This window comes from Nannobrachium achirus, assembly GCF_963921795.1.
Source record: "Nannobrachium achirus genome assembly, chromosome: 22".
Lineage (NCBI taxonomy): Eukaryota > Metazoa > Chordata > Actinopteri > Myctophiformes > Myctophidae > Nannobrachium > Nannobrachium achirus.
In genome coordinates this window covers 29,740,809-29,754,005 of record NC_137829.1, presented here as the reverse complement: position 1 = coordinate 29,754,005, position 13,197 = coordinate 29,740,809, and the positions used below count along the sequence as shown (strand labels likewise).

Below are 13,197 nucleotides of genomic sequence, written 5' to 3'. Positions count from 1 at the left end.
CGCCTTGTACGTTTCTAGAGCCGCTATTTTTTGGCCAATGTTCCCCCCAGAATATGGATGTTGGGGTTCAAGTGGTTCATTCTAGTCTTTGTCTAAACTATACGGATTCTATACAATACTACAACTACTGTACACCAACGGGCTCCGTGCATAACTGTACTCCTAGGTTTTCAGAAGGTGTCAAACCCTGTCTCCTGTCACTGATCTGAAACGGACACATACAGATCAATCTAAAAAAAAGAAAAACTAAATCAATAAGCATATTGTGTAAAAAAGCAGCAGATGCCATATAGCACCCCAAATCATCACGGACATAGGAAACTTCAAGCAACTCTGACTTCAGAAGGTCGGTGTTATAAATCCTTGTTTTGAGTGGTCTCGTGTAATATTGTAATAATAATATTGAGATATGGATTTTAGTTTTTCATGAGCTGTATGCCATAACAATCCAAACTAGAAGAGAAAATTTCTAAGAAATTTTAAGTGTGCCTGCAGCTCGCTAAGTCTGTGCAACCTTGTGTAGCGGTTGGTGTTAGCATTAGCGTTATTTCATTTGACGCAACCCGCGTGTCTGTATGACAAACGGTTCACGAGATCAAGGGTCACTTCCTGTTTGGTGAGGGGCACTTCCTGTTTGGCGAAATAGGCCCCAATTAAGGTCATGGACGATTAATGAATTAAAGCTGCAAGCAGCGATGACCAGGCCCTCGCAGCTCTACCCACGTCACAAGGCCAGCAGCCAATCAGAAACCAAACAGGAAGTCAGCCATTTCGACTAATTAGTGGCGTTTTGGAGCATTTTTGGCCGTTATCACGGGTCGCACTTTAACGACAGTTTTTTGAGAAAAAATTGTTTTGTGAGAAAAAAAATTTGAGAAAAAAACTTTTTTGAGAAAGACATTTTGAAAAAAAAATTGTGAGAAAAAAAAATCTTGAGAAAAAAAAGTGAGAAAAAAAAATGTTGAGAAAAAAATAATTTTGAGAAAACAATTTTGAGAAAAAAAATGTTTGAGAAAAAAAGATTTGAGAAAAAAAAAATTGAGAAAAAAAAATTTTGAGAAAAAAATGTTGAGAAAAAAATTTGAGAAAAAAAAAATTTTGAGAAAAAAAAATTGAGAAAAAAAAATTGAGAAAAAAAAAATTTTGAGAAAAAAATGTTGAGAAAAAAAAAATTTAGAAAAAAAATTTGAGAAAAAAAAAATTTTGAGAAAAAAAAATTGAGAAAAAAAAAATTTTGAGAAAAAAAAATTTTGAGAAAAAAAATTTGAGAAAAAAAAATTTGAGAAAAAAAATTTGAGAAAAAAAAATTTTTGAGAAAAAAAATTTTGAGAAAAAAAAAATTGAGAAAAAAAAAATTTTGAGAAAAAAAAAATTTGAGAAAAAAAAAATTGAGAAAAAAAGAAAAGGTATGACACCAGCCGCAAGTCTGTACGACAAACGGTTCATGAGTTATAGAGGCACTTCCTGTTTGGTGAAGGGCACTTCCTGTTAAAGAGGGGGCGAGGCTTAATCAATTCCAGCTCATCCCTATTGGTCGGAAAAAGACCAAAGTTGTGTGAGCATTTTACATTTTAAATGACGTTGCTAGGCAAAAATATGGCAGAGTTATGTGGCGCCAAAGTTTCTGGGTTTTTTTCGGAGTCCCCCATTCAAAGTCAATGGAGTTTTTGGGCGTTGTTTTTTGCGAATTACATCGCAATCGTAAAGCGGATCGGAAAGAAAAGTAATAGCACACCATTCCCGGCCGAGCCGCACATTTTGATGTATATATTGCGGGGGTGGCGTAAATCGTGCGGCAGTTATTACGTGCCGAAGTTTCCCCCATTCTAAATCAATGGGGTTTTTGGGCGTCGTTTTTTGCGAATTACGTCGCAATGGTAACGCGGATCGGAAAGAAAAGTAATAGCAACCTATTCCCGGCCGAGCCGCACGTTTTGATGTATATATTGCGTGGGTGGCGTAAATTGTGCGGCAGTTATTACGTGCAGAAATTCGTGGCGAAAGACTTAATTAATGACTTAAGTATGGCGGATTACAATAAGTGTTTTGCTATTGCATAGCAGGCACACTTAATTAAAACTAAAAAAGGTTTTGAATAATGCACAATCTATCAAAAATATATAAACGTTATGTTTTAATTTAATTACGGACAATAATTAACTTTTCCACAATATAATTCTTTTTTTTTTTTTTTTTTTTAAAGATGGATCTGTAAACATGCATGACACCGTTAAGCCCTTAACCCATTCAGGCCTGGAATTATTTTATACTTTAGCTATTGAGAAAGCACATAAGGAGGAGCGCACACCTAAGTGAGTGAGGTGCTGACCACGCAGATAACAATATCATACTTTAGCTATTGAAAAATAGCATTTGTAACTCAAATTTTGCTTCTGGGGGGTCCCTGGATCTAAATATTTTCAGATGGGGGTCCGTGGCCAAATACATGTCCTTTTGGGGGTCCTTGACATGAAAAGGTTTGAGCACCATTGACGTAGAAACATAGGTTTTTTCAAGAACCCTTATAAGGATTTAGAAGACATTTATAGCATCTGGGTAAAAAAAAATAGCAGATCTACAAGCTCGCAGCGCGGCACTCGGAACAGGAGACTGAGACTGGCACCTTCTGCACAAAGCCTGTTCTACACCGACGCTATGGAGAAGGAGCAATCTCACAACATGGCCGCCTCTCCTCAATGGACAGGTGGCGCCATCTTGAGAGCTCCGCCCTGCTGAAACTAAACGGTGTGGCATCACCTTCTCTTTCCGGTATAGCAGACTACAAACTATAAATAATAGTACACGGATACTATACCATGGTCGGGGGGACCCCAGGGGTCCAAACAGGACCCTTACGGGTCTGCAACTCTGAGAGTGTACAGATGGAACCATAATGCACCCATCTGGTCATGCTCCAGAGTTAAGACCGACCATTTTACAGTGTAGATTGGGGGGTCCCCAGAGATGAACATGTGTATCAAAACGGGGGTCCGTAGCCTAATGCACATCAAACCGAGGGTCTTTGAAATGCAAAAGGTTGAGAATGGCTGTACTATACTGTAGGCCTATATCGTCGTTGTCCGGTGAAAACCTTGTATGTCCAAAACCGTTGGTTTTGCATTTTTCATTTTAAAAATGATTTAAACTAGTGAAAACAGCCGATCTACAAGCACACACGGGTGTGTGCTTGTAGATCTGCTGTTTTCACTACTTTTGTTGGACAGCCTTGTATGATGAAGCAGGGCTACTTTGCGAAAGAACGTACAAATTTGAAACTTGGAGATACGAGGTTTCCACCCGACAACGACGATATGCTGTATTAACAGCTCTAACTAATGCTAGGCTAGACTAGACCAGGTGGACTGCATGAGAGAGGAAACACATTTAGAGCAGTAGGTCTTAAAGTGTGGTCCAGGGACCCTCAGGGATCCTTGAGGGGGTTCCAAATGGACCATTTACAGTTCTGTAACACTGAGGGTGTACACGATGGGACTGAATCAGTTCCAGTGTGTACACTCAAAGAGCTATGGGCGTCTTTGACGTTGAATCGCTGGAGAACCACAGATTTATAAAAGAGACAAGAATTCAAAAAAACAAATGTTATGTTTTCATCTTCTCCGGTGAGGCGACACCTCTCTGCGTCGGTTCCTCTCGCGGTTCTCCTTGTCTCTCTCCTTCTCCTCATGCCTGTCTCTCTTCTCCCTCCTCTCCCCCTCTCCTTTCTCTCCCTCCTTCCATCTCTCGCTCCCTCCTCCTCCTCTCTCCTTCTCTCGGGACCCGTCTCTCTCTCCCCTCCCTCTCTCCTCGGGAGAATGCTCCCTCTCTTTATCTCTGGTATTTGGCCTGTCTCTCTCTCCATCCCTCCCCCTGTCCCTCTCCCCATCTCTCCCCCTGTCTCTCTCTCCATCTCTCCCCCTCTCTCTCTCTCCGTCTCTCCCCCTCTCTCTCTCTCCGTCTCTCTCTCTCCTGTCGGCCTCTCCTCTCCCTCTCTCCGATGGAGACTTCTCCCTCTCCCTGATCTTTGGCCCATCTCTCTCTCCGTCTCTCCCCCTCTCTTTCTCCCCGTCTCTCTCTCTCCTGTCAGCCTCTCCTCTCCCTCTCTCCGATGGAGACTTCTCCCTCTCCCTGATCTTTGGCCCGTCTCTCTCTCGGTCTCTCCCTTTATCTCTCTCTCCGTTCCTTTCCCTCCCCCGTACGTCCGTCTGTGTGGCCTGGCGCTCGCGCTCCTCTGGATCCCGTGCGCGCTCCTTCCGCGGGCGGGCCGGCCTCGCACCCTCCTCCTCATCGTTGTCGCTGCTGCTGTCGCCGCCGCCGCTGCGACGCCCCGCCTGCTTCTTCTTTTTACTCTTCTTGGTCTTCTTGCTCTCCCGCTCTGCTTTGCGCTTCGACGCTTTGTCTCTGCGTTTCTTGCGTTTGGAATCAGAGTCTGGAAAATATCAACATGTTGTATGTTTAATTGATTGAAATTCCTATGCCACATACATACAGTTGTGCTCGAAATGATTCAACCCCCTCTGAAAATTAGGTTTATTAGTGTAGCCACTGTTCCTTTGACTTTGAACTATGCTCAAAACCGTACCTTTAGGGACAATCGTTGATTGATTGTCTACCAACCATCCTTATGTGTAAACATTAAAAGTTATTCAAATAATATTTATGTTATTAAAAGTTATTGGAAGAAGAATAATCTCTGATCAAAAGTAATGTGGCTATTCAACCCTGTTACCATATCATTTTAATCAAAAATAAACATAAATTACTTAATCAGCGCACAAGACCTATTGTCCTTTAGTAGAGTTTAGAAAGGTTCTGAGTATAGTTCACAGGTTAAAGGTCAAAGGAACAGTGGCTACACTAATGAACCTCATTTTCAGAGGCGGTTGAATCATTTCCAGCACAACTGTAGATTTTACATACAGTACATTCACAGCAATGTCAACTTCAATGTCTCCTTCCCTCTGCACTAGGGCATTCACCAAATATTCGAATATTTGAATATTCAAAGTCACTATTCGACGTTGTTCACCTAAGTCGAATATTCGCTTATTTTTATTTTTTTATTGTTTTCTCTTTAAAAAATATATAGTTTATAAAGCTTGGCGAGATAGGAAGTCATAAGAATGAGTTGTCAATGCCCCTGGTGGATGAATTTGTTAATGCTCTATACCAGGGGTTCTCAAACCTTTTTAGGCAGTGACCCCCAAAATAAACATATTTGAGCTGTGGACCCCTACCCTGACATTTAATGTGACTCGGTTCCACAGATAAATATTGTGAAAATAGCAGATCTACATGCTCACAACGCCTCGCAACACAAGGCGTTGTGAGCATGTAGATCTGCTATTTTCACAATGTTGATATTTGACAGTTTGGCCAGTCCTGTCGAATTCGAATACTTTGAGGTCGAATAATTCGAATACTAAAAATCTCTATTCGTGAATGCCCTACTCTCCACTGGATAATTGCGACCGTAGGTCGCATTTACTACCAAAACCTCCACAGGCTGTCTGTCTGTCAGTGAGTGAGTGAGTGAGTCCGTCACACTTTTGCCCTGCTCATATCTCCACAACCGTTGCCCCCATCCATGCCAAATTTTGCACACACACTCCTTGACTGCCAAACTACAACCTCCAAGGACCCCCGGAGCCCCAGGGACCCCCAGGTCCCTGGGGGACCCCCAGATGAAAAAAATTACCAAATGTGCTCACACATCACACTTTTTCCCTGCTTATATCTCCGCACCCGTTGACCCGATCCATGCCACATTTTACACACACACTCCTTGCCTGCCAAACTACAACCTCCAAGGACCCCCGGAGCACTGGGGGACCCCCAGATGTAAAAAATGACCAAATGTGCACAAATGCCCAAATGACCACCCCAACGGGGCTGCTCGCGTGGAATTCCCGGGGACCACCGACTCCTGGTGCTCCAGAACGGATGCAAAAGTGGTGGCGCCCCCAGTGGAGGACCCCCTGCCACTGCAGCGCACATAAAATGCCGTAACTCGGGCTAGGAGCGTCCGGGAGAGCCGGGGCCGGTACCTATTCGTCCGCCAAGGCAACGCGGAGACCCCACCCCTCATTTCTCACATGGCCCTATTCTAGCGCCACCTTCAGGCCGATTTTTACAACACATTTTTGGACACTGCTCCTACAGTTTTTGCCCTAAAATCACGAATATCACTACACAGCATGTCTACACTCATGTCATCAACATGGATGAGGAAGATTTGGGAAAAACAAAATGTTGCCCTATTTGTGGAGATAAGCCACCTACGGTCGCTTATCTCCCGATTAGGGAGTCTTACTGGTGTATACTTGTATCACACCATGCCTGTCACAATTATTACATATAATCATCTAATCGCAAATATGAGATAAAATTGATTATTTTGCTTAATGGTCATTTGTGGAAATTGAGGAAATATCATATCTACAAGCTCACTTGTCGCATCCCGAGCTTGTAGATCGGCTATTTCCCCCATTTGTGAAATATTTTGAAAGTACAAAGTTATTAAATATGTCTGTCATGTCTATGTATGTTTCAATTAGTTTGCATATCTGACCTGTGCAACTTTTGTTTATGAAGCCTAAAAAGCCAGATGGTAATGGCATTTCTATTATGAATTATGTTCTAATGTACCATGCTAAAATCACAATTAAATCGTTAAACACATTTATTTGTGACAATTAATCAAGTAAAATGTCATAATCGTGACAATTAGCATCGCATGAGAATTAGCAGATGTACAAGCTTGTGAGGCATTTTGAGCTTTTTCTGTTAACAATCTTTTTTATAGTTGGGATTTAACTTAGTGAGGTTCGTGATTTTTACTCACACGAATCATGCAGGTACAATGCATGGAGTGGTAAATGGTAAATGGTGCATTTATATAGCGCTTTTTATCCAACGCGCTTTACATAGATTGTGCATTACATTCACGCACACATTCATACACCGGTGGCGGAGGAAACCATGCAAGGCACCAACCTACTCACCGGGAGCAATGTGGGGTTCAGAGTCTTGCCCAAGGACCCTTCGGCATTAACTCAGGGGGAGCCCGGATTCGAACTGGGAACCCTTCGTGAACCCTTCGTGCTCTAATAACGGTTTCTCTACCCCTGAGCTATGCTGCCCCACTGAGTGAAAGACTTATAGTATGCTTATAGATGTGCACTTCAGTAAAGACAAGCCATAAATATCTGTTAATTAGCAGTAATGTGGCACAATATAAAAGTGAAAGCAGTGCTCTGTTGATTTGGTATTTATTCTGAGATGCAAAGAGATAAGGTGAAATAAGGAAAGTAGATTTTATTTATAAAAATGTTTACATTAGCAGGAATGTAGAGTAGCATAATATGAACATGAACGCAGTGTTATATTTATGACGATAAACTCAATGAATAATCATGATCTCAATATTGATCAAAGTAATTATTTGGGCCATACTCCAGCAGTAAGGGTCCACTGGGGCGCACGGCTATATATTCTTTTATGCGGTTGGGGCTTGCAGCCACACGAACTGGATATATGAAATATCCAGCTCCGTCTGGCCTAGGCCTTAGGCCTTGCGTTTTGCATCATATGATGCGTTTTGCATCACTAGTACATGCTGAAATACTAAAATATCTCAAAACACAGATTGAACACAAAAAATAACTCAGGATTGTGTTGATCGTGTCCCAAAAAAACAAAATAATAAGATCAGGTTGTCCCAGAGGTGAAATGGCCCTTTAAGAGAAAATAGCATATGGTCTCTTTAGGGTGGAAAAGGTCCAAAACTGTTACTTCCCAGGATTCAAATTAGAACATCTACAAGATCAAAAGCTTGTGGATCTGCTACCGAGTGCCGCACTGCGAGCTTGTAGATCTGATACTTTTGAATCTTTTGAGTGACACTGATGTAGTGTGATCTAGTAGGGCGTTAATTTACGGGGGGAAACAAATCTGTTGGAATATATGGAGGTAAGAGGATTCTGCCAGACAGCAACGATATCTAAACGCTCACAACGCCTCACATAACCACTATCTTTCAGCAATTGTTGTGACCTTATTGAATCTTCATGGACCCTCCATGGCCAATCCATATTGCCTAAAATAACTACCAATAAAACCAACAAAAACTAAGCTAAAAAAATAAACAAACTAAACTAGCAAATCCACTTTAAAAAACAAATCAAAACAAACTGAAATTGAAAATAAAAATAACAAAATAGAAAATAATAATCTAAACAAAATTTTATAAAATCACACCTAGTCACTAGTGTGAAGTAAGCGGTGCTATTTGAGTTAATATGATTAGGCCATACAACAGACTGCGCTTTGAGCACGTAGTGCCAAGATGTAGGCCCAGATGTAGGCTCAGATTTAGGCCACAATTTGCGTCTTGGACAAAGCCAGATGCTGGAGCTCCGCTCAAAGAAACAATATAAAACGAAGGAAAAGACGCAAAACTATAACCTAGGTTTGGTGTGTCGCCGTCGCCGAGGGGGAATTCGGTCGGACAGGCTGTTGTCAAAACGTGAAAAGTCAAATGGCTCTTCTGCATCCGTCTGCGTCCATACATGGAGATCGATGTGTCTGTCGGTCTGGTTCAGTGTCTTGTCTGAGAGCAGCCATCCTATCTCCTGACTGCTCGTCTGCGGACGTCCACAGTGTTTCTGACTATTCTCTGGGTGAGTTCTGTCTGTGGCTCTCTGCTCCATGTGAAGCCTGTCTGTGGCTTCAGAATCCATGTGAGGCCTGTCTGTGGCTCCAGAATCTATGTGAGGCCTGTCTGTGGCTTCAGAATCCATGTGAGGGCTCTCCACCTTTTTGGTCACGGGCTTGTCTTGTTCCATGTCACGTAATTTACTTCTCAATTCGTCATTGAAACGTCTGTGGATCCCCCGCCATTTCCGCTCTTTGCCGATCTCCTCTTTAAAAACGGCGGTTTCGCGAGAGGTATTCAGGGACCTTGCTTTCGCCCGATCAATTGCCATTTTCAGTTCAGCTCAGTTCAGCAAATTATGATTTTTCGGTTTCTGCAGTGAGCCCTATAAAGGATATATATGTATGACATCATTCTGTGACATCATCAATAGCCAGGCATGGCTCCAATGTGAATATACTGTATATTGGGAGCAAAATACCACATACAATGTATGTAACCCTAACCCCAACCGCTAAGGGGTTCTCAGAGTTACTACAGGGTGTCCTCCAAATCTTTGAGTGATAGAAACCTTTTTTTGTCCCCAGAAAATGTTGTCAACTTTTTCACCTTGGGGCTGTTTGCATGTCTGACTATTGTTCTGGGGAAACTTTATTCTGGATAAACTTTTTCGCTGCCATTGGAAATTCAAGGAAAAACTCCTGTAAAGAGTATTGGTTGAGCTTCAAATGACAGTTAACTTGTTGCAGAATATAGTCAGGTTGGCAACCACACTTGCAATTTCCAATTGCGTCTCTCTAGTTGTAATTTATATCACAAGTCACACTTGTTGGTGGTGATGTCACCTAGAACGCTGCTCCTCATTGGCCAAGGGCCCTGCCTTTGTACTGTCGGTCATTTTTTTTGCGGAGGATAAACTTGACCTAGAAAGATTTGGTATAACATACTAGTCTCAAATATGGAGAGGCATAAGAACATACTTGGCAGAGGAATGATGTCAATATCAAGTCAAGTGAAAAGACATGACTTCTCGTGTTCTCGTGTGTGTGTGTGTGTGTGTGCGTGTGTGTTAGGATATGAGATTTTTAACACCGAAAATACAGTCCGTGTCATCACCGCGGTTATCGGTAACACCGTTTCAACCACCATTGCGTGTCTTGTCAAGCTACCACAACAAAAACCATCCGACCATATTAAAAATTCAGCTTTGTAAAAAAGCAACAACACGGTTAATGTTACAACAGCCCTGCGTTTTCTTGTTTGGCTAATCGTTTTTTCTCCGCCTACTGCGCGCTGTGACATTATAAAGCCACAACTAGTCTCCTGGAACGTGCCCTGCGAGTGGGGACGAGACATCATGCAGTCTGATGGGCTGTGCCTCGCCCCATGGATGATTCGTTGATTCTGAATCTGTTCTCGACACTCCCACACAAGTAACAGCTCCCGGCCTCCCGCGATTGAGAACCGAATCCCATCGTTCATTTAAAAGAGCTGCTCAAAAGAGCGGAATCGTTGGCGAACGTCAAATCTCTACTGCGCTCCTCGGGGCAGAGCAGAGCAGCGGATGCGTTTTCTTTTTATTTAACGGTGTTATCGGTGTGCAAGTAAAGTACTCTGTGTTGTGCTTAAAAATGCTTTAAATGAACGATGGGATCCAGTCCGCAGTCGCGGGACACAGAGCAATGAGTCAGTGTCGAGAACGGAATCAGAAAAAACGGATCATGCACAGGGGGAGGCACAGCTCATGCATGAGAGCTAGCAGTGTGGAAAGGTCATGGACACAGCGAAACACAAACAGCATTTGGATTACAAAAACACTGGAACAATTCAGAAGCACTTAATTAGAAAATGTAACTAGTAGCTGTGTATGTTAATCTGACTTTAGTAGGCTAGATTGTTTACTTCTTGGACTTGGACATGCGTTTGTGCTGTGGCAGGTTATTTAATATGGGATTTTGACAGCTTGCTTCTCCTCTTAACGGAACACCGTCCCGACTCCGAATGTTTTAACGGAGCGGCGCTCCGTCTCACTTTCACCCCTGCGCTGGTGCGAGACAATAAATAACTGTTTGCCAATTGCTACTTCTCTCAATGGAAGTACATGACACCAGTCCAGTGCACCACAGTAGTAGGCTAACTGGTGATATAGAAATATATATATTTCCGACTCCTCGACTCAAACAATTGGCATCGATTCCCGGGGCTTAAAACGCCGCGTCGATTCGTCGATGTTTAGAGGACAGCCCTAGTGTGTGTATGTGCGTGTTTTACCTGAGCTACTGCTGCTACTGCTGCTGCTGCTGGAGGAGTCTGAATCACTGGAAGAGTCCGAGTCTGATTCGCTGGAGTCAGATGAGTCAGACGACTCCACGTCCTGGTTCTGGGTCATAATGATCTTAGGAGCGTTCTTCAGATGCTCTCTCAACTCATCACTAACACGGACAGACAGACAGGTAGGTAGAGAGAGACAGACAAACAGACAAGTAGAGAGAGAGACTTAGAAAACTTTAGAATAAAAAACCCTGTAGATCAGGGGTCTTCAATGTTTTCAGGCCAAGGACCCCTTAGTTGAGAGAGAGATGAAGCAGGGACCCCCACAACCTTTTCATAGATTCCATATATTTTCATTGTTTGACAGCACAATCATCAGTGTATTTTGGATTCATGTCAATGTGGGTTTGCAGATATTTAACCACTTGAACGGTCAATACTTAATAAACGTGACCTTTCACTCTGTACTTGATTGATTGAAGACTTTATTAGAAGTTTGCATAGGAAAAGGTAGTTTCATGACGGTACAGTTCACTGGTACAAGGTCTACTAAAAGGAGATCCTAGAAAAGACTAAGCTTATTTCCATAGGAAACCATTGAAGTATCTCATATAACATTGAATGTGTGTGTACATTAACCCTATATGCGTGTGTACATTCAGAGTGTGTTGTGTGTCTCTCACGTCAGTCCTCCCAGGCCGATGGAGGTGAAGAAGTTGATGGCAAATCGAGTGTTTCTGGGACTGTCTCTGGGAAACATGCCTTCAAAGAAACATTGCAATGTTCTACACACACACACGCGCACACGCACACACACACACACACACACACACACACACACACACACACACACACTTAGTGAATATTTGTAAACAGTTTCATACAGATTCTATTGTTATCCATGTGTTGGTGGTACGTACGGGTCTTTGAGTCTGTCGTTGAGTTTGGGCAGACCCAGATAAGCACAGAGTTCCTGGAACAGGATCTTGACAAAGATGCGGCTGGACGACGTGGTCGTCTCTTCACTGATCTTAATGCACTCCAACACCTGAGGAGACACGACTATATTCAGTTTCGGGCATACCGATCATAGCGATGCACCAACTAAGAAGAGACAACAAACGCAAAGGGAGAAGTAGCCGATCAGAGCGCTTTGCTTGGCCCAGTGGATGCGAAATTTAGATTAAAAAAACTCACTCGTTGATTCACTCGTCAATGAAAAGCAGTAAAAAAAACTCCACTTGAGCTCGTTTCCCCGAAAATTAACATTTTGAAGTTGGGAGGTTTCGCCCCGACAGCAGAGATATCATATTGTGAGGTTATATTCCTATACGGTGCATCAAATATATTCATACTGGAGGAGTGGAGCAACAAACTCATGTTGGCTAATCATTATGCTCATTCATTAATCTGCGGTGTTGCCCGCCGACAGAGACACAGATCTGCACAGCGTGCTTGTGGATCAGCGGTCTTTGGCGTTTTGCTGCATTGTTGCAAACACTGGGTCAGACCATATAGAGTTATGATGATTATGTAAATAATTGAAAATCGCCAAAACCGCTGCCTTTGCGATTCGCTAATCGCGTGGTCCCAACTCACTATTTCGGTTTAAAAACGATTAATCGTTCAGCCTTAGTGTCAGTCTACCTTATGACCTTATGGATTATACCAGTGTCAGTCTACTATAAAGATGATTCTGATTGGCTAATATTTTATTAAGCAGATTCTGATTGGCTTCCATTTCAGCATGCTAACTTTCCAGGGGGAGAAAGGCTGTGGTTTATATTAGCTTGGAATCCCCATCATTGGCAGGCAGGTTTGTGAACTGTTCACAACACAACCAATGAGACAGAGGTTTGTGAACTGGTCCTTGCTAGTGCTCATTTATAAGACAGCCCATCTTGGAATGAGCATTAGCTTGAAATTAGCGTGAAAATAGGTGAAGTGCTCCCTCAATATTGTGCCGCTCGATGTGTGTGTGTGTGCATGCCTGTGTGTGCATGCCTGTGTATGATGTGTGTGCGTGTATGTTTGTGCATGTGCGTGTGTGTGTGTACATACACTCCAGGGTACAGAGTCAGTGTAGAGCAGATGAGCGAACATTCTGGCAACGTTGCGCAGTTTGTTGGTCTCCAGGCGATGGATGGTCTCGTATTGTTCTGAGAAGATCATCTCAAAACACTCCATGTAGTCCTTCTTCAACACACAGAACCTCTGCACACGCACGTACAGCGCGCGCGCTGCGCGCGCACGCACGCACGCACGCACGCACG

The 13,197-nt window shown here is 42.9% G+C and overlaps 1 protein-coding gene across 1 annotated transcript in view; it reads right to left on the bottom strand.

The window, feature by feature from the left end:
• Nucleotides 1-3,968: 3,968 nt before the first annotated feature.
• Nucleotides 3,969-13,197, bottom strand: part of cwc22 (CWC22 spliceosome associated protein homolog) — a gene marked incomplete at its 3' end in the record, with an annotated part of 28,037 nt that continues 18,808 nt past the window's right edge. The window contains exons 16-20 of the mRNA XM_080752828.1: nucleotides 12,986-13,138; nucleotides 11,845-11,972; nucleotides 11,608-11,709; nucleotides 10,925-11,085; nucleotides 3,969-4,426 (exon numbers count right to left, since the gene is read on the bottom strand). Coding sequence (XP_080608954.1) covers nucleotides 3,969-4,426; nucleotides 10,925-11,085; nucleotides 11,608-11,709; nucleotides 11,845-11,972; nucleotides 12,986-13,138 — 1,002 coding nt within the window. The remainder of the gene's footprint in view (nucleotides 4,427-10,924; nucleotides 11,086-11,607; nucleotides 11,710-11,844; nucleotides 11,973-12,985; nucleotides 13,139-13,197) is intronic.